This window comes from Cimex lectularius, unplaced genomic scaffold, assembly GCF_000648675.2.
Source record: "Cimex lectularius strain Harlan isolate CLEC.00 unplaced genomic scaffold, Clec_2.1 scaffold159, whole genome shotgun sequence".
Lineage (NCBI taxonomy): Eukaryota > Metazoa > Arthropoda > Insecta > Hemiptera > Cimicidae > Cimex > Cimex lectularius.
Genome location: NW_019392864.1, coordinates 1,210,665 through 1,233,348, shown reverse-complemented (window position 1 = coordinate 1,233,348; position 22,684 = coordinate 1,210,665). Strand labels below are relative to the sequence as shown.

General features: G+C 38.3%; 1 protein-coding gene across 6 annotated transcripts in view; it reads left to right on the top strand.

Annotated features, from left to right (window-relative positions):
- LOC106663169 overlaps positions 1-18,700 on the top strand; it is a 52,783-nt gene extending 34,083 nt beyond the window's left edge. The window contains exons 2-3 of one of the 6 annotated variants that reach the window (XM_014387796.2): positions 15,282-18,197; positions 18,591-18,700. In XM_014387796.2, the coding sequence (XP_014243282.1) occupies positions 15,287-18,197; positions 18,591-18,646 (2,967 nt within the window). In that variant the 5' untranslated portion in view covers positions 15,282-15,286 and the 3' untranslated portion in view covers positions 18,647-18,700. Of the gene's footprint in view, positions 1-72; positions 182-6,324; positions 6,427-11,212; positions 11,445-15,085; positions 15,190-15,281; positions 18,488-18,590 lie in introns of those variants that run through there. The other 5 variants (XM_014387793.2, XM_014387794.2, XM_014387795.2 and 2 more) reach the window with 5 other exon arrangements.
- Positions 18,701-22,684: the final 3,984 nt, after the last annotated feature.

Sequence of the window (22,684 nt, the reverse complement as noted above, 5' to 3'; positions counted from 1 at the left end):
TTTAGCCAACGACAGCGTCCTCGTAAAAGGTGGGGAGGCGAAATTGAAAATAATTTTCGACCGACGTCCTTTAATTTATCTCTCGGCGGTTTTTCGCGATTGCGCAACGTCCCCGCGAGCCCCACAAGGCTCAGTCGACGCCAACACCTCGACGAACGTTTCAGCATTTCGACATGACGACGTGAGTTTTTTTTTGAAAATTTATACACAACAGAAAAACCCTCCTAACAAAACAAATAACCCTTTTCCAATTAGCCAAAAAGGTAGCGAAGGGCCACCGGGCCTTTCAATTTTCTTCGATTTAATCCTCCTCTCACTCCCTGCCGTCTTGGATATTTATTTTCCTTCTTTGAAACCATTATAAACAAAAAATGAAATAAGGCAAATCGATCGACTTCCACAAAAAAAAATTGTTTCAATTTTAAATTTAACATTAAATTAGTTAAAAAGTGAGCTACCTCATCATGACCATGACCTCATCATAAACAGTTCAGAATTGAGACTATTGCTGCGTTTTATTTAATTACTTTTCGGTTTTCCCAAGTACAAATGTATATGTAGTCCGATTAACAAAATAACTTCTTTTAATTAATTAATTTTTATATAAGGTATTGGTTGAGATAAAAAAGTCAGTGTCACGAGCGGGATTCGAACCCACGACCTTGGGCTAAATACGCCGCAGCTCTAGCCACTTGAGCTATCGTGACTTCGATCCCCCCCGGACTAGACGAACGTCGTGGGTTCGAATCCCGTTCGAGACGATTATTTTTTCTCTCAACCAAAAATCTTAGATAAAAAGAATAATTAATCGGAATAATTAATTGAATATATTAATGATACAATATTTAATTTTCTGACGATTAAATTTGCTTAAAATTACTGAATCTGACTTTATATATATATATAATTGTCAGAAAATTAAATGTTGTACCATAATATATTTAATTAATTATTCTTTTTATCTAAGGTTTTTGGTTGAGATGAAAAATTAGCGTCACGAGCGGGATTCGAACCCAGGGTCAGGATTTACTTTCCTTCGGTGAAAGCATTGTAAAAAAACTGAANTATATTTACGTATGTTTGTAAATCCCAGGCCCTGAAGATGATCTCAATAAAGATCGAAACGTTGGCACGATAAAGAAAATGTTTTTCTGAAACCTACATCCCACCAGACCGCATCTCACGATTTCTGAGGTGGTCATATTGACGCAAATTTTACGCTCTACGACTTTTGCTCCGAGTACTTTTTCAAAAAAGTGAACCGGGAAACGACAATTCTTACTTGATTGAGGGTGATTGATTCAAACATCAATTTGAAAATTTCGTAAAAAATGCAAAAATTAACGTATTCCGGAATTTTTGCATTTACTCATGACGCTAAAACATTGAAAAAGCCATGTTGTTTAGCATGAAATTTTCTAAAAAATGAGATAAAACGCCGGTCTGTGACTTAAAAGGCTGTGAAAATGTGCATTTCCAAATCTGGCCGTTTTTTCGTGGTCGGTTTTTTTTATGGGCAGTGTACATAACTACTTTTGAGAACACAAGGAAAAAATTCCTTATTAAATTTAATTCATAATTATCAATTCTTATTGCTTTTAATTCTTATCACCCCTCATTACAATTTACTCACGAGTTAGAGTCTGGGGGTGAACCTTTCTTGGATCTTTTGGTCAGTAGAAGGGATGATGGATCATTAATATCTCGCACCAACCACCCAGCACACAGAATATTGCATTTTTCATCGCAACACTCTTTTCTGAAAATAATTATTCAGAAATCGTGAGATGCGGTCTGGTGTGATGTAGGTTTCAGAGAATCATTTTTTTTATCGTGCCAACGTTTCGATCTTTATTGAGATCATCTTCAGGGCATGGGATTTACAAATATTGTTTACATTTAACAAATACATTTAGGATGTGGAAAAATGAATTTATATAATGCAAAATATATTTTTTATATTCAAAGTATTTATACTCTGATTAGAATTACTGAGTTGAAGCCCCTGAAGATGATATCAATAAAGATCGAAACGTTGGCACGATAAAGAAAATGTGTGGTGATTAGTGACCGTTAATCGATATTTATTTAGAAATCGTGAGATGCGGTCTGGTGTGATGTAGGTTTCAGAAAAACATTTTCTTTATCGTGCCAACGTTTCGATCTTTATTGAGATCATCTTCAGGGCTCAAAGTGTTTGTCTTCTGTGTAATTGTGCCATTCTTGCGTGTGTCGTGTTGAGAGTTCCAGTGAGATTTTGCTGTTCTGAAAATAGATAAAATGAAAATAAATAAACTGATCTTATTAGCAAGTTGATTTATAAGAATGTAAAATGTACAACATTAACCATAAAAGAGATTTGCTCCGATTAATAGCATCTAAGAAAATTAATGCAATTTTGGAATATATGCCAAGTTTTTAAATTTAATAATAAAATTGGAAACACACTGTTTTCAAAACTCAAAGGATCCTCCAAAAAAACTATCAAATATTATGTACTCCATTCCATGAAAAAACTGCCACTTGGTGCACTATGATCAGACAGAGCGGCCTGATTTAGCCCACTTTTTAATGGTGATATGTTGCGTTGATCAAGTCACCACATATTACCTTCCTTATTTTTTTAAATTTAAAACAATCTAGTCACACTTTCAAGTTTAAAGTTGACATATATTTTGTAAAAAAAAAGTTAAACGATTTACGACCCACTAGAGGATTATGAACAATGTAAAATAGGTTTTGTTTTATAATGTTTTATGTTAACCATTTTTGTAACAATGTAATGAGTTGATTTTTTGGCTTAGTCTATTCGTTGTACGCCTAATTTTAATGTACCTGTCTGCAGCTTGAAGAAGACTAAGTAAAGGTAGAAAGTTTAGCGAAAAATTACTATACTCTCTTCTTTATGACCGCATCCCTGATGTAAAAAAGACCAACTTGGTGAAAAACCGAAATACTTACAAAACCCAACCTATTTCTACATAATTGTAGGAAAAGTCTCTGAATAACTCTCTCTTTTCCCCTCTCTCTGTCTCCCTTATCTCTTACTTTTAATTTCGAAAGGATAAGTCCGTCATCATACCGTCAATCATGCCATCCTGGGCCTGCATATAAAAAGCGAGAACGTGCTGACCCATCAATGATATCCGAATTTCGTCGGGGCCTCGTACAATTCCGGATAAAGGATTCGGCCAAGGACTTCAAACCGTCGTCCTTGCCGGTAGAATTGATCAATTTGCATTCAATTCTTACATGTAAAAATTATTACCTTGTCCCCTCATTCCTGGGATGGTCGCATGGCCGTCAAAAAAGAAAATACGATTTTTAATTTTTTATTCTTTTCTATTCATCCCTTAATTCGTTTGTCAGAGCTTTTCACTGAATATTTTGACATCGGTCAGCGCATCATTGGCACGTAGTGGCAAAAAAAAAAACATACAAGAGAGCATCAATTGAATTCAATGCCAACTCAAAACAAACGCTAATCGCCTTTAAACGCATAGGTCGTCAACGAAACTTTTACGATTAAGATTTTACTATCTGCACTTTCAAAGTAAAAAAATCAGTCAGAGAGAGAGAGAGAGAGAGAGAGAGAGAGAGAGAGAGAGAGAGAGAGAGAGAGAGTGAATAAATGTTAATAGGAATGAACTATTTTTTTAAGCCGGCCCGGAGGACCAAACTGTTTGGAATTAATAAATTAATATGTAGATTGATAGAGAGACAAAAATAAAATAGAGTATAAATGATTTGGGAAGCAGACACACTGGCCAAAGGACCATCATAGGCCGCGACCTTGACATAACAAAAACATATACAGAATCCTCCATCACAGAATGGATCCAAATAAAACAAAAGTAGAAGTGGTTAAACTCTAGGGCCGCTAGATACTGTAAACTTATGCTAAAATACACCTCACCAAGGCTGGCAAACTCATGCAGTTGCAGCTGAAGCTGTAGTTGAAGGTCATACTCAGAGGAGTGATAGGTATGGTATGGTATGGTGAGGAAGGATACTAGGAAGCGGGGTTTGCACTCCTCAGGCACTGCAGCCTTCTGGCTTATTTTATCTTCCTAGTTCCTTAGGTCAGTGCAATAGACTCAATCCTTCTTCTTAGAAGTATCAGGTCATTGACTGTCGCCGCTACAATAGTAGCGTAGTAGTAGTAGAATAGTTTCGGGGCCTATTTATGATCTTGCAGATCCTCTTCTGGCCCGCCTGTCTGCTTTCTCGTTACCTAAAATTCCCCTGTGCCCTGGCACCCTAGGTATCATCAGGTTGTTGTGTTTCCCCAGGTTTTGGAGATTTCGGACTGACTAATTTTGATGTGATTCTTTTACATAATAAATGCTTTAATGGCTGCTTGGCTATCTGATCTTATGAGGATTTTTTTAAGTGTAACCTCTTTTAAGATTTTCCAGGGTACAAGCATTGATGGCATGTATTTCTGCTTGAAAGACCGAAGTATACTTCCCTAATGAGTTTGATTGCTCATGTTTTTGGGCTTGTTCAGAAAACGCCTGATCCGGTTCCTTCATTTGTTTTGGAGCCATCTGTGTACCATATCATTGTACCTGATGCTCTCCTGTGTTCTTCCTCTCCTTTCTAGTCCGTTGAGACTTTATAGGAAGTTGTGAAGATTGTTTCCTGAGGAGTGATAGACATCTACATAACATGGGCATATTTAACAATGATCCTATTTGCAGATTATATAATGAGGAGGAGTGGGTTTCGGCCTCGCCCCGAGGAATATCGAGTACTCTGGGGTGCGTGTGTGACGTCTGGAGAGAAAAAGTAAGTTATTAGCGCGAATGGAGTGGGTTTCGGCCCCGCCCCGAGGAATATCGAGTACTCTGGGGTGAGTGTGTGACGTCTGGAGAGTAAAAGTAAGTTATTAGCGCGAATGGAGTGGGTTTCGGCCCCGCCCCGAGGAATATCGAGTACTCTGGGGGAGTGAATGTGCCCAGACTTTTATGTTAGTATTGTATGTTGTTTATATTTTACTCTGTTGGAATGAATGTANTATATATATATATTTACATACTTCCTATGTCTGCAGGGTTCTAAACCTTCCTAACTGCCGCCTTCTTAAGAATACAGCGCTGGAAATCATATGATCCAAAATGTCATGGTTCTCTTCCTGGAATAACTTGGCTCAACAATTTCAGCTGAATGACAATTTTTCCCTGGACAATTTCAAAGAGTGGCCACTTTTACACTCAAAGTTGATTAACAATATCCGCACTTCTCACAGAGTGAAATGTCTCCTTCATGCTCAAAATTCTTCTAGGTTTTTGCTGTTAGGACCTTAATATCAGTCAGCCTTTCTTGAACATAGCGCAAAATTCTAAAATGCCGTCCATTCCGCTAGCTCGCTGGTTTTTCAAAATTAGGTGCGAGTTACTGTACCTTAATTATAACCCCACAAGAGTCAATAGTTCCGATAGGTGCTCTCTCTGCAACAGGCAGGCTCGAGAAGATTGTTTTCATTTTCTAGCAGAATGCTCAGTTTTAGCACGGCATATTAAATAACCCCGAGTCTTTAAATCTGGTAAAATTTGCGATGGAAGCCTGGAACTACAGGAAAATGCTTGTTTTTTTACTTTTATTTATTTATTTATTTTTTTATTTTATTGGCCTTATGATCTTGCATATTAGCCATGGTACGAATTCTTGTACCAATTGTTCAAATTGGAGGTTATCGGGAAAAAAGGGCCAGAGGCGACGGTGGGAATCGAACCCACGACCGCGGCGTGAGAGTCTCTCATGCTAACCACTCGGCTACCGCGGTCCCATTTTAGTTTACTTATATAGTTTTTTTTCTCTTTCTTTTGTTTATTCCTTAAGAAGAAATGTGTTCCTTGTTTATTAAAAATTTATAGTCCGACTCCGGCATACGGTTGATAACCATTGCCGTTGCTTTTTGGTTATGTACAATTTTTTTTCTTTTACTCTCGTTTGTTCATCTAATAAAGTACTTTTTCATTCATTCATGCAAATGTATCAACTATGGTCGGTCATCCATTCTTCGCACTTTCATGTTTCGGTCTCGCAGGGATTTCCTTGACCTTGCTGTTTTTGCCTTTTACATATTTTCAACCTTCGCGGATGTCGGCCTTATATCTGGCCCGGCGTCAAAGTTCTAATAAGAAGTTGAACGTCTTCTCTTTCTCCATCTGGTAGAAACAGGTAAACATCCTCGGCGAAGTCGTATTTCAGATCCGTGACTCAGTTAAGCCGTGGGTTCTATTCTGAGATCGTAGAGCCCCGGTCGGTCCGACGGGCCAGTCTATCGCCGACCGGCTACTAAGCCAAACTTTTACAATAAATTTTCGATTGGATTTGCTTTTCGGTCGTTTTTATTATTTTTTTTGTAAATTTAAACAATAAACTTTTTATTTTGCCCAAGGACCGCCGGATATACCAAAGGTAAAGCCATAATTAATTGACCCTACCTTCTAATTTTAACCATCCCGCTTCTGTTGAAATCCAACTTTTACCCGCCCAGTCGACTCAAATATTTTAAATTAACCGAAAAAAATCCTAAAATAAACGAAACAAAACAAAAAATAACCTCCCCATAAACTACACTGATGACAGCTCAGTATTGTTTCAAAACAAACTATTACAGAATATAATGTCCATTATTGTTAAAACACACATAAGCCAATATTATCGCTTTTTTTTTAATCGAATAATCAATATCAGAGTATACGTGAGAATGTGATTTAAAACGGCTTTACAAAATGGTACGTGTCCAATCACACTCGGCTGTTGAAAATGAGGGCTTGTAAAAAAAATGCGACTCGATTCTTTTCCTCTTAAGCGCATAGTGCTTATCGGGGACCTTAGTTGACTTATTAGGTTATTGGATATCGTTAATGTGCCAAATGTAACCAAATCAAACACCGGTGACCGAAGTTACCCACAAGAAAAGAGACCCAAGTCGGAAAATTATAAAAACCGGATTATTTAGTTTTAGTTACTAGAAAAATGACACAACTGTAGGTGGACTAGCTGCTAGGCATCACTATGNCGGAAACATGAAACAACTGTAGGTGGACTAGCTGCTAGGCATCACTATGTTCCACTTTTGGCGGAAACGCACTGTCACCATTCTCGAAAAGTGGGATATCTTAATTTTGTGTCGAGCTTTAAAGCATCGGTGTGAGTATCTAAGTGGCAAATTTCGAATTACGTCAGTTTCTTTTTCTTGTTTAGTGAAGGATTTTTTTCTGTACCGGAGTCACATTGTCTCGTTATGAAGAGCATGTACTTAATACTCACTTTTCTTTTGGGTGTGCGATATTCTCTCCTCTCTCTTGCTTTATTTTCTCTTCTTTCTCCTATTTTGTTACGCTCTCTCCCCAACTCATTTCCATTTTCCTTCTTTCTCTTTCTCACACCCACTGCTTCTCTCTCTCACATTCTTTTTTCTTATCTCACTCGCTTTCTAACTTATTCTATATTTATTCTCTCCTGTATACTTTTTTCACCAACCAACGAGTTTTCTTACTTTCTCAGACTGTATATCTATCTAGCTGTCTATTTTTTATTTATCTTTATTTAGCTCTCTCTCTCTCTCTCTCTTTGAAAAATTATACCCACTACCAAATTATTTACACTTTATTTTATTTTTCATCTATCAACCTACATATTGATTTATTAATTCCAAATAGTTCGGTCCTCCGGGCCGGATTGAGAAAATAGTTCGCTCCCATTAACATGTATTTTTTCTCTCTCTCTCTCCCTCCCTCCCTCCCTCCCTCCCTCGCTCTCTCTCTTTCTCTCTCTCTCTCTCTCTCTCTCTCTCTCTCTCTCCCTCTCTCTCTCTCTCTCTTTGAAAAATTATATCCCACTACAAAATTATTTACACTTTATACACTTTATTTTATTTTTCATCTTACTATCAACCTGCATATTGATTTATAAATTCCAAATAGTTTGGTCCTCCGGGCCGGATTGAGAAAATAGTTCGCTCCCATTAACATTTATTTTTTTTCTCTCTCTCCCTCCCTCCCTCTCTCTCTTTCTCTCTCTCTCACTCTCTCTTTGAAAAATTATAAAAACAGGATTATTTAGGTTTTTTTAAAGTATTCGGGTGAATGTTACCGGAAACATGAAACAACTGTAGGTGGACTAGCTGCTAGGCATCACTATGTTCCACTTTTGGCGGAAACGCACTGTCACCATTCACGAAAAGTGGCATATCTTAATGTTGTGTCGAGCTTTAAAGCATCGGTGTGAGTATTTAAGTGGCAAATGTCGAATTACGTCAGTTTTTTTTCTTGTTTAGTGAAGGATTTTATGTTGTTCCGGAGTCACATTTGAACGTTATGAACGAGCATGTAATACATAAGCAAAAAAAAGTAGTTTCATTTGACTCTTTTGTAAAATTGTCTTTTTTTCGATGTTACTTTTCTTTTGGGAGTGCGATATTCTCTCCTCTCTCTTGATTCATTTTCTCTTCTTTCTCTTTCTCACATACTCTGCTTCTTTCTCTCTCTCTCTCTCTCTCTCTGTTTGTCTCTTTGTCTCTGTCTGTCTGTCTGTCTGTCTGCCTGTCTCTCTCTCTCTCTCTCTCTCTCTCTCTCCATCTATCTATCAGTCTATCTATCTATCTATCTACCTCTATATCTCTCTCTCTCTCTCTCTCTGTTTGTATCTTTGTCCCTCTTACTCTATTCCATTTTCCTTCTTTCTCTTTCTCACACCCTCTACTTCTCTCTCTCATTCTTTTTTCTTACCTCACTCGCTTTCTGACTTGTTCTATATTTATTCTCTCCTGTATACTTTTTTCACCAACCCACGAGTTTTCTTACTTTCTCAGACTAAATATCTATCTAGCTGTCTATTTTTTTATTTATCTTTATTTAGCACTCTCTCTCTATCTTTATCTCTCTCTCTCTCTCTCTCTCTCTCTCTCTCTCTCTCTCTTTGAAAAATTATACCCACTACCAAATTATTTACAATTTATTTTATTTTTCATCTGATTATCAACCTACATATTGGTTTATTAATTCCAAATAGTTTGGTCCTCCGGGCCGGATTGAAAAAATAGTTTGCTCCCATTAACATTTATTTTTTTTCTCTCTTTGAAAAATTATATCCCACTACAAAATTATTTACACTTTATTTTATTTTTCATCTCAATATCAACCTACATATTGATTTATTAATTCCAAATAGTTTGGTCCTCCAAGTCGAGCTTTAAAGCATCGATATATTTATCAGGAAAAGTGGCACAGTTGTTATAATAACCAACCAATCTTTTTAATGAACTATTCCTCCATGTCAAGGGATGAATAATCGCAGAATGGGGCATTGATATATTCACGATGTCTTTTGCGTCAAGTGGACAAACAAAGTGGGTCCATCTTGTTACTACAAAAAGCATACCCCCTCACGCTTCTTCTGATGTCATGTATTTCTGCTTGAAAGACAAAAGGTACTTCCCTAATAAGTTTGAGTGCTCATGATTTGGGTTTGTACAGAAAAAGCCCGATTCGGTTCCTTCGTTTGTTTTGGAGCCATCTGTATACCATATCGCTGTCTCTGATGCTCTCCTGAGTTCTCCTTCTCCTTTATAGAATATAGGGAGTCCCTTCTCGCAGTCCAGCTTTTGCTGTTTACAATAGACTGCCGGCAGACTTGGGGATCACCCACGTAATACATTCACGCTAATAAATACATTCACTCTCAACACAACATTTACACATGTTGTACAACTCACCCAATTGAGTGTCGATGGGGTACTCGATATTCCACCATCGGCCCACTCAAATGGCCTAGTCGCGCTAATAAATACATGTACTCGCAAAACAACCTTTACACATATTATACAACTGACTTAATTGAGGGTCGATGGGGTACTGGATATTCCGCTATCGGCCCTCTTACGTAAAACATTCACGCTAATAAATACATTCACTCTCAACACAACCTTTACACATGTCGTACAACTAACATAACGAAGGGTCAATGGGGTACTCGATATTCCGCCATCGGCCATCTCACTTAATACATTCACGCTAATAAATACATTCACTCTCAACACAACCTGGAGATTGAAATTACGAATACTTTAATTCATCTATCACCAGCAGAAAGTTCCTTTCAGTAAAAGTGACATAAAATAAGCTCTAGAAACGAATTGAACAATAAAATATGGGATTCTTATTTAAAATAACAAAGTTATTGTCATTTCCCAGCTACATGATAAAGTTGTGTTAAATGTGATACTACCACGCGATTCCTAGCTAAAATTAATTTGGAGGTTATATAAGACCATTTTATGCTAAAGTTAATCGTTTTGGACTATAGAAGTGGCCATAAATATAGTGAGGGACAAAGGATTCGTGCGTTAATTTGACTGAGTTCAGCCGCTTGTGCGTACGTGTTTTTTTAAACTCTTGTTTATCGTTTCATTCTTAACATCGGTGAGCGGCGCGCGTGCTGAGAAACCTCAACGGTTGTTTTATTTCCGATGAAATGTACAAATGTTGATGTTGTTGAAACTGCGCGTGAGTCCGAAAAGTTCATCGACTCGGCAACCGGCGAGTTTCAGACTTTGAGTTACTGACAATAGCCAAGTGTGATTTACTTTGATTTTTTTTAAATTTGTTTTGTTTTTGGACGATGTTTCATTTCAAGCATGGACGTGACTTTTCTGATCGACTCGGCACACCTTCGATCCGCGGATCGCATGCAGATTTGATGTTTTTTGTCCGCTAACGCAGGCCAATTTTGCGTTTGTAAACTACAGTCGATTTTGGAAGATACGGCGTAAATTCCCAAAAAGACTATTGGCTTGAAAAAAAAAGTGCTCAGAGTTTTGCATGTATGTGTTGAGACACGACAAGATAAAGCTGACACAAAATGATTCAAAAACTTTCACCCAAATCTCATTCTAACAATGTCAATCCGATTGTATTAAAATTTATGCCTTATTACGCACCTTTATAACAAAACGATTTAAGATTTTCACCCATCGAATCGTAGTTATTGAAATTTTTCAATATAGGAAGAGTTCGACAGGGTTGTCATTTGGGTTTGTTTTTTATTGTTGTCTGTTGAAAATATCTTTCGACCTAGATTAACGTTTTAAAACCGACGTAATCGGACGTCGGATTCAATGGTTCAAAGGTCGACGGTCGGACGATAACGGGTGACATTGCGATAGCCTGCTCGTATCTCAAGGAAAACCCGTGGAAATTTTACAAATTGACAACAATCACGACCGGGAAAAATCTCCATCCCTTTCTCCATAAATACTTTCTCTCTCACCACTATTTCCTTCTTTCTCACTCTCTCTCTCTCTCTCTTTCTCACACACACACACACATTTGATATTCGTTTGTGCACTGCACGAGTCAAACGATCCCAACTTGTGAAGAAAGTAGTCTAAAACAGAGACCCATGGCCGCTACAACTGATAGACTCGATTGGTAAATATTGCAAAGACTTTCAAAGTTTTATTAATAAACTTAACTTCGACCTGTCATCAATCAATTTGTTGATGTTGATATTCATTTCATATGTACAAAAAACTAAATTCCTATTGTTTGTTAATTACAGGTGTTAACTCGGTTCTTCGTTGTTTTTCATTATTTATAATGGTTTATGTTCTTTTACGAATTGTACAGTAATGGTTGTGAATAGCCTGCTATCTGAAAAGGGGAAAAATACCACATACAGAGACACAATAAGTCATTTATGATTATTTCTGATTGTTTGGAACGAATCTTCTTTCTCCATCTCATTCTCACTCTCTCTCTCTCCCTCTCTCACTCTCTCTCTCTCTCTCTCTCTCTCTCTCTCTATCTATCTCTTTCTATCTATCTATTTATCTATCTATCTATTTTATTTCTCATCTTTCTGTACATATTGATTGATGAATTACAAATAGTTTGGTCCTCCGGGACGGATTAAAAAAAATAGTTCACTCCTATTAACATTTCTCTCTTCTCTTTCTCTCTCTCTCTCTCTCTCTCTCTCTCTCTCTTTATCTCTCTCTTTATCTATCTATCTAATTATCTTTCTATCTCTATCGCTCCCTCTCTCATACACACAAACACTATAGTTCATTTCTGATTGTTTTAAACGTAATTTCTGTCTGTCTGTCTGTCTGTCTCCGGCCAAGGATTTGAAAAATTGTCAAATCATTTATACTCTATTTTATTTCTCATCTGTCTGTATATTTACATATTGATGTATTAATTCCAAATAGTTTGGTCCTCCGGGACGGATTAGTAAAATAGTTCACTCCTATTAACATTTCTCTCTTCTCTTTCTCTCTTTCTCTCTCTATCTATCTATTTATCTCTATTTCTCTATTGCTCCCTCTCTCATACACACAGACCCTTTTGTTCATTTCTGATTGTTTTAAACGTTATTTCTGTCTGTCTGTCTGCCTGTCTCCGGGCAAGGATTTGAAAAATTATCTCATTATCAAATAATTTATACTCTATTTTATTTCTCAGCTGTCTTATTTCTCATCTGTCTGTGTATTTACATATTGATTTATTAATTCCAAATAGTTTGGTCCTCCGGGACGGATTGAAAAAAAAATAGTTCACTCCTATTAACATTTCTCTCTTTTCTCTCTCTCTCTCTCTCTCTCTCTCTCTCTCTTTCTCTTTCTCTCTCTCTTTATCTATCTATCTAATTATCTCTCTATCTCTATCGCTCCCTCTCTCATACACAAAGACACTATAGTTCATTTCTGATTGTTTAAACGTAATTTGTGTCTGTCTGTCTGTCTCCGGGCAAGGATTTGAAAAATTATCTCATTATCAAATCATTTATACTTTATATTATTTCTCATCTGACTTATTTCTCATCTGTCTGTGTATTTCCATATTAATTTATTAATTCCAAATAGTTTGGTCCTCCGGGACGGATTAGTAAAATAGTTCACTCCTATTAACATTTCTCTCATTTCTTTCTCTCTTTCTCTCTCTATCTATCTATTTATCTCTATTTCTCTATTGCTCCCTCTCTCATACACACAGACCCTTTAGTTCATTTCTGATTGTTTTAAACGTTATTTCTGTCTGTCTGTTTCCGGGCAAGGATTTGAAAAATTATCTCATTATCAAATCATTTATACTCTATTTTATTTCTCATCTGTCTGTGTATTTACATATTGATTTATTAATTCCAAATAGTTTGGTCCTCCGGGGCGGATTAAAAAAATTGTTCACTCCTATTAGCATTTATTCTCTCTCTTTCTTTCTCTCTCTTTTTATCTCTTTCTCTTTATCTCTCTCGCTCTTTCTCTATCGCTCCCTCTCTCATACACACAGACACTATAGTTCATTTCTGATTGTTTTAAACGTAATTTCTGTCTGTCTGTCTCCGGGCAAGGATTATCTGAAAAATTATCTCATTATCAAATCATTTATACTTTATTTTATTTCTCATCTGTCTGTGTATTTACATATTGATTTATTAATTCCTAATTAATTAATTAATTAATAACTGAAGAGCACTGACGTCATGATGTAGAAAATGTTCTGTTAATAAATAAATTATGAAACTGACAAGCTTTCGACTTATTTTAAAGTAATCATCAGTTTATTATTTCTCTCTCTCCCTCTCTATAATACATACATCAATATATATTTTATCTCTCTATTTTATCTATTTGTTGTATTTTATCCATCTGTCAATTTCAAATGTTTTGGTCCTCCGGGACGGATTAAAAAAATAGTTCACTCCTATTAACAATATTATTCTCTCTCTCTCTCTCTCTCTTTATATATCTATCTAATTATCTCTCTATCTCTATCGCTCCCTCTCTCATACACACCGACAGTATAGTTCATTTCTGATTGTTTTAAACGTGATTTCTGTCTGTCTGTTTCTGTCTCTCTCTCTTCTGTATTCATTTTTTTATCTTTTTGCCACTCTCCGCGTTTTATCTGCGTTAATTATTAGAAAGGTAGATCCACGAGACCTAATTGTACGTGGATAAATAAATTATTTCAATCAATCTCTCTTTCTTTCTCAGTCCCTTCTCCCTTCTATTTTCAATTTGGTTCCCGATATATCTCATTTACTTGTTAGATTATTTCTTTTTTTATTCATCCTACTAATTCTGGCACACTCACATTTATCCGATAATTCCATTTTAAACGCTTTGTGTCTTTTTTTTGTATTGTTTGATAATCATGACGCGTTAATTTCGAATTCGTTCAGATTCGGGTAATGGTGAATGCAATGAAAGCGGAGTACTGTCACGATCTCAAGGATCCAGGAGTCATAAAAATAGTGGATGCAGCGAGTTCCTGCGTCTCCCGGGCTAAAAATGAACCCTGGAATCTGGCCGTCTACCCGGCGGATGAGGATAATTGGGCTCTCCGCTGCCCCAGGATTGTTTTTAGTCGGGCATTCGGCTCCAGTTACCATTTGGGTCAGTCGAACGTATTTTCCATGTATTCCACAGTGGCGGTGATCGGTCGCTCAATAAATAAGAAAAGTAAGACCGCAACAAGAAAGGGAAATCGGATAACGATCGGCTAGGTACATCGCGACCGTCTTTCCCAAGTTGTCAATGTTTCTTGGCCCGGGAGGACACACGAGGCCGGCAACTTTTCACGGGCGTCCTTATCAATGTAGGTCGAAAGGCTGTCAGGAGGTACCGTTGACATGAACGGCATCGCATTGTCCTACCGTTAACGTAACACGGGGGTGGGACGCCCTCCGTTCTCCACCCTCCACCCTCTGCCATCCGCCACCCCTGGGGTGGCCAGTATTCAGGTGTAGCTCGACATGCAAACTCTAAGCGGATCTGCCTTCGTCAGATCTCTCAGCAGGCGTCTAAGCGGTATGATCTTGACTTTTTATTCAAATCGACTCTAAACCTTCATCAGATAAACTGCATTGATTGCATTCCCATAAAAATTCAAATAATAATTTTATCTTTGATATTATAGTATACATTTTTCAAGGAAAACATTCCTTCTGAAAAAAAAATGGCCTTAGGAGATAACCTTATCGTGTTATTTTTGCGATTATGTGTAAATAGGAAATTGTCTCACATCTGCGGTATTTTCAAATGGAAAGTTGAAATAGATCACTCGAACAGGTTGTGGGGTTTTATAAAAGTTAGGCGACATTGAAATTCTGAATGCTACCACGAGTAATGTCAGCCCGGTAGAATAAATAGACAGAAATAGTCATAACTCGGTATTTTGGCAGTGTAACCGCTCTTTCGGACCGGGGTGTCCAATAAGTGAGTAATTTTTGAAGTTTCGATTAACGTTTTGTCTTTCTTACAGATACGATGCCGCAAGTTTATGCGGAGGAGGAGAAAGGAAAGAAGAAGAAATGGTGGGGCGATCTGTTTAAACGCAGGGTCCGTAAAGTCTCGGACAGTTCGTCGGACGACGAAGAGGACAGCAAAAAGAAGGGGTTCCTCAGCCGGCGGAAAAAGCACGACCGCGGGAGCAAGGACGTCACCAATTCGTTTCTGATAAACCCGGGGATCAAGGAGATCAGGGGGCGCAGTTTGGAAAACGTGAGGAACAACACTAGCCAGACGGTCAAAAAGCGGATAAAAGCCAAGGTCGAGGCGAGCAGGGAGCAGCTGAAAGACAGTAGCTCGGACGAGGGCAGTAGCTACACATCGTCCATCCCTTCTGGAGGGTCTTTCCCAAGGAGGTCTAGGGCCGCCAGAACGGAGCGACACAATAGGAGGCTCTGGTCCGCCAGCGTTGTGTATCAGGAGAGCAACGATTACGACACGAAGTACAGGGCGAAGACCAGGTCGGCCACTCCTAGTCCAGCGGCTAGCCCGAAAGTCAGGCAAAGGGCGAGCGCGCACGATATCCCGGCCCCACCCCCTAGAAAAATGGAATTACCCAAGTATCATCCTCCGGTATACACGACTCCAGTGAGCCACAGGGGCAAGCCGAGGTACAACGGCTTGGTACACCACGGCAGCGACCCTGTCATACCAAAAGACTGGGTCGATTTGGAGGTAGAGGAGAAGAAGCCTCCAGCGCCTCCGAAGAGGCTTCCCACTCTCGAGGACAAGAGACGGCAGGCGAATCTCGAGGAAGCTCTGAACGAACTCGAAGCGATATACAAGAAGTTGGAGGATCTCCAAGAGCCGCAGGAAGACGTCGGTGAACCCCTGGTGACGGACGATATGGCGTACAGGAGGCTGAACCGAAGAGAACCGAGTTGTCAGGACGTCAGGGATATCATGTCTCGGACGGGCAGCTACCTTTTGGTCTCACCCACGTTGTCGCCGCCCCCGCTGACGCCCCAGTTATCTCAGACGCCGACAAACGAGCCCGACGTCACGTTCGACGACGTCGTCTACAGGAGCATCAGCCACACAAACAACACCCTGAAAATAGTAGACCCTCAGCCGCCCTTCGGGATACCATTAGGGCCGATATCCACCGCGCCGAACAGCGACTATCTCCACGCCCAGCCTAACCGGGAATACAGACCCCCCGACACTCCCGACCTGGTCAGAGACGATTTGGCGTTTAGGAATTTGAGAAAAGACAGCCAAGAGCTAAGAAAGAAAAAAGCTGTTCGCAGCTTCTCAGCCAACCTGAGTAACGTCATTCTCAAAAACAACAACAATTTCAACGCGGTAAACAACAACATTGAAGGGAGGTCGCACAGTTATTCCGACATCCCCGAGGAGATGAGGCTGGCACAGAGGGTCTTAGACATGAGGAAAAGAAACAAAAGGCAAGCCAGGATCGACAACGACGAACTCAGGAAACGGTTCTTTGAGGTCGAATATGCCCCAAGTGAAACAGACCTCCTCAAAGAGCTGGAAGACGAAGCGCGGGCCACCAGCTTGGAATTAGAAGAACAACTGTCCAAATCTAGAACGGACGCATTATATTCTAGGAGCATGGCGGATCTGCTGAAAGAACTGACCAAAAATCTAGATTCTGATTTTGGCTGCTCGACATGCGACGACTACAACAAAGGTTCCAACAACAATCATTCTGATTATAATGGTAGGCCCAAGTTTGTGAAAGCGTTTTCTGCCGCCGATTGTTCGATACTAAAAAACCCTCTGCTAGGCGTATCGAACAAACCACCGAGTCCAAATTTCAGGAGGTACAAGGAAGAGCCGGTTTTTATGGACAAACCGAGAAATTATTACTTCCACGGGGGTTCGAAACCGAGGGATAGGCCGTGGGAGAGCTACAAAGGGAAGAGCGCATCCTATCACGGCCAACACGGGTCGAGCCCTAGTTTCGACTCCCCTTCCGTCGGGGCCTACATGCGGCAGACGCCTTCGCCCAAACACAGGGATACGAGCCCGAGGAGATCCCTGGAGCGGCTGAGTCCGATGCCCAGGGTGGAAGACCCTCTCTGGGTGCAAGCGCCGAGGCCGTGGACTGGCTTCAACGGAGAAAGGAGCGGCCCCAAGCACTGGCAGACGGCAAAGAGCCTCGACGAAAGGTACAGAGAAAGACTGAGCCCCAGGCCGAGGTGGTCCTCCCTCAAAGACAAAGATCCTTCCGAGGACATGCCCTGGCATTCTTCTCCACCCGGCAAGGAGTGTTTATTTCAAGAAGATCGTCTCAGCCCTGTTAAAAGTAGGTGGTCCTCGCTCAAAAACAGAGACGTTTCTGAGGATAAGTCCTGGCACGCTTCCACACCTAATAAAGAATGCGAAAGGCTAAGTCCCGTCAAAACTAGGTGGTCTTCTGTCAAAGAGAAAGACATCTCTGAAGGAAAGCATTGGCTGTCTTCTTCTCCCGGCAAAGAGAGTTTCTTGTCCGAAGGCCATCTCAGCCCGATAAAACTCAGATGGTCTTCTGTCAAAGAGAAAGATATTTCTGAAAAAAAGCCCTGGAACTCTTCCTCACCCGGTAAGGATTGTGAAAGGCTAAGTCCGGCCAAACCGAGGTGGCCTCCTTTTAAAGATCCTTCCGAAGCCTGGCACTCTCAGCCGGACGACGAGCTTTTACCCATCGAAGAACGCCTCACCCCGAGCAAACAGAGATGGCCCACGAAACAGGACGCTCGGGACGACAGCAGGTGGGATGAATTGAACGAGATCTGCCAAAAGATGCAGTCTGACCTGCCGTCAACCTCTTCATCCCCTTTACCGAGGGCGGGCGAGACGATCGAGCGGACGCCCACCCTCCTCACCTCGAGCCCAATCGACCTCGCGGCAATGGAAGCGGAAAGCGAAGACGAGAAGCAGCAAGGTAGCCTCGTTGTTTTTGCCTATTGCATGGCGTGTCTGCATCAGCTCATTGGTGTCGACCTCCTCACAGCATTCGCCTTCATCCTCGCTGTCCTATCCCTCATCCTCTTCATCCTCCTCTAGCCTATAAAAAACCGCCTTTATCATATTTCCTTGTGTTTGTCCTTGCGTGCCTTTCTCACCCTTTACACATTTTTCGCTTTACAGTATAAAAAAATGTCCTCGCTAGTTATACAGTTTGTTTTGTACTCTAGTATCAAAAATATACATATATACTTTTTGTTTTTCAGTTTTTTGCCTTTTTATTTTTTAACTTCTGCTTTCGCTTTTAAAATAGATACAAATCTTAAAACCTAAAATCAATGAAAATTCGTAACTCGTTCCTTCTTTCTAGGTGTGACCCCAAATCCTGCAACCCATGTGAACACGACGGAAAACGCACAATTGTGATTCGAAATTGAAGTTTTTGGAAATAAAATAATTTATTTAGTAGTTTTTATTATATATATTAAATAGTTTTTATTATTATTATTGTTGTATTTACCCCAACTCAAGGTTTTGGCCGAGAGCTGTTTAGCTAAGTCAGGCTGACGCCCAAGGTAAGTCCGTTGTTAATTATTTGACAAAAATCCACACTTACTCAAATAGAGAAACTTTAGTCAACTCTACAATCTATTAATTGTTTCAATCCGAACTAGTTTAGTCATACTGATCAACAAGACTTATGTGCTCAAATCCACACCGTCTAGCGGTTCAAGCGGGCAAAATTTGAGTAGGGCTCCAAATCCAGAAGATTTTGGTTGAAATCCACAAAACTTTAGTCGTACAAATCCACAAGTCTTTCTAGCACAAATTCACACAAATCTAGCGGTCCAACCCGACAAGATTTGAGAAGGGCTCCAACTCCAGAAGATTTTGGTGATTCAAACCCGTAAGATTTTTGTAGCTCAAATTCACACAAATCTAGCGGTCGTACCCGAGAAGATTTGAGTAGGGCTCTCACTTCAGAAGATTTTGGTGGTTGAAATCCACAAAACGTTAGTTGTACAAATCCACAAGTCTTTCTAGCACAATCACACAAATCTAGCGCTCCAAACCGAAAAGATTTGAGAAGGTCTCCAACTCCAGAAGATTTTGGTGTTTCAAACCCGTAAGATTTTTGTAGCTCAAATCCGACAAGTCTAGCAGTTAAACCCGAGAAGATTTGAGAAGGTCCCCAACTCCAGAAGATTTTGGTGGTCGAAATCCACAAAACTTTAGTCGTACAAATCCACAAGTCATTCTAGCTCAAATTCACAAATTCACACACGTCTAGAGGTTCAACCCGATAAGATTTGAGTAGGGTTCCGACATCAGAAGATTTTGGTGGTTCAAATCCACAAAACTTTAGTCCTACAAATCCACAAATCTTTCTAGCACAAATTCACACAAATCTAGAGGTCCAACCCGAGAAGATTTTGGTGATTCAAATCCGTAAGATTTTTGTAGCTCAAATCCACACAAGTCTAGCGGTCCAACCCGAGAAAATTTGAGAAGGGCTCCGACTTCGATAGATTTTGGTGGTTCAAATCCACAAAACTTTAGTCCTACAAATCCACAAATCTTTCTACCTCAAATTCACACAACTCTAGCGGTCCAACCCGAGAAGATTTGAGAAGGTCCCCAACTCCAGAAGATTTTGGTGATTCAAATCCACAAAACTTTAGTCGTACAAATCCACAAGTCTTTCTAGCACAAATTCACAAATTCACACACGTCTAGTGGTTCAACCCGATAAGATTTGAGTAGGGCTCCGACTCCATAAGATTTTGGCAGTTCAAATCAACAAATCTTTCTAACTCAAATCCACAAAAGTTTCGAGGTTCAAATTTACAAGTCGCTAACGCCTTTCAGCTACAAAATAAATAGAGGGCCGAAGGGGGTATTAATAATTAATATAAAACAAGAGTTGTAAAATAAGGTATTCTTTAAAACCGAAGTAACATATGAAACACATATATTTACAAGATATCAAAATAAAAATTCATCACTGGTTTTGTAATTCGTACAACTAAAATCAACTAGACTTGGATAGTTCAAATCCGCTCAACTTCATTACCTCACGGCTCGTATATACATAATGCGCAAAAAGTTAGTAGACTTGATAAACTTCATCGGAAATTTCTTGGGTTTCTTTTCAGGAAGTAGACACCTTCAAACTCATTTTCTTTTTATTGATCAATCAATAAAATTTATGAAAATTGATTGATGGTTATCTAGTTACTGAAAAGAAACCCAAGAAATATAAAAAGTCAACAACCGAAAAAGAATAACAAAAAAGGAATCGAAAATTGATCCAGGAGGCATAAATACATATGCGAAGTCAGGAGAATAAAATAATAAAATGATGCAAATAATGATTTGGGAAAAGGCGATTTTTTTTAAAAGGCTTACGTCAATTTTACGCAAGGTCTTTCTACAACGGTTATTTTGCCGGTAATGGACTTCGCCTTGAGAAAACAATAATATAGTATGTTCGTAACGACGCGACGTATCGGGTGACAAAGCGAGATCTACCGGACCACGGCCGCAACGGGCCCGCGAGAAGGGCAAGTGCTGCATTCTGTATCGACGACGATAACCTCCTTCTTCACTGTTGATTTTAAAACAATAAAATCGATTTAGAAAAAATCCTTAATTGACATTAAAAAACGTAATTATTCATTAAGCCCCGAGAAAATGCCAATTTAATTTCGTTTGTAGTTTGTTCTTCTGTTGTTTCCTTTCCAAAACAGTTTTTATTATATTGAAATCATTGAAACAGATTTTGAGGCTAGAATTGGATGAATCGAAATTAATGTATGAAATAGACAAATAAATTAAATGTTTGAGCTTGGATATACGTACATACCAGAAACAGCTTATGTTGTAATGAACACTTTTGATTGGCACATAATTGTTGAACAAATCAATCTGGTTCAATTCCCCATGCTTGAAATTAAACCTAACCACAAAATTCGTTTTGGATAAATTAAAAAAAGTCTCTCTCTTACAATGTAAATGCTATAAAATCATATTAAATAATGAATATTAGGCTTGCCTCAGTATTGCTTCCATTACATTGGGATAAATTCGTTTATGATAGGCGTAAAAATTAAATTTATCATTGTTAAAAAACAAAATACAAAAAAAAATTAAGTACGATATTTTCCAAAATGCTCATAAAAACGAATCAACTGCAATTAAATTTTACCCGATGGTTATAAACTTAATAAACATGGTCCTAAATAAAGAAGAAAACTGTTTATTAAATTAAGGCTTAAAATTTGTCCCAGAAAAGAACTAGATACAAAGCACTTTGGGTTAATCGGTTGTAAAATAAATACAAATATAAAATATAAATGCGCTGAAGTAATTAAACCAAACTTGATAAATCTAAATGTCAAAGTATTAAATCCCACTTTTAGTTAGATCAACAGATAAAAAGTGAAAAAGTAACAAAACCTCATTTTAAAACCCGATAAAGGAAATATGTACTATAATTATCATCGAGCAAAAAAAATGCGTTTCCTGAAAAATTCCTAAACAATAGCGATTATAAAGAAATATGAAAAAAACACCTTAAAATTAACCACGAGAGTTCAAACAGCGACAAAATTACTGAAAAAAAGTAAACAGTAAGAACTTTAATTTACAAACCGATAAATGAATAGTATAATTATCATTGATCACAAAAAATACGTTTCCTGAAAAATTCCTAAACTAACGATTATAAAGAAATATGAAAAAAAACACCTTAAAATTTACCACGAGAGTTCAAACAGCGACAAAAAATACTGAAAAAAATTAAACAGTAAGAACTTTAATTTAAAAACCGATAAATGAATAGTATAATTATCATTGATCACAAAAAATACGTTTCCTGAAAAATTCCTAAACAATAGCGATTATAAAGAAATATGAAAAAAAACACCTTAAAATTAACCACGAGAGTTCAAACAACGACAAAATTACTGAAAAAAAGTAAACAGTAAGAACTTTAATTTACAAACCGATAAATGAATAGTATAATTATCATTGATCACAAAAAATACGTTTCCTGAAAAATTCCTAAACTAACGATTATAAAGAAATATGAAAAAAAACACCTTAAAATTTACCACGAGAGTTCAAACAGCGACAAAAAATACTGAAAAAAATTAAACAGTAAGAACTTTAATTTAAAAACCGATAAATGAATAGTATAATTATCATTGATCACAAAAAATATGTTTCCTGAAAAATTCCTAAACAATAACGATTATAAAGAAATATGAAAAAACCTTAAAATTAAACACTAGACTTTGAAAAGCTACAAAAAAATAAAAAAATAAATAAACAGTAAGAACTTTAATTTAAAAAGCGATAAATGAATGGTATCATTATCATTGATGACAAAAAATACGTTTCTAAAGTTGGAGAATTCCTAAACAATAACGATTATAAAGAAATATGAAAAAACCTTAAAAT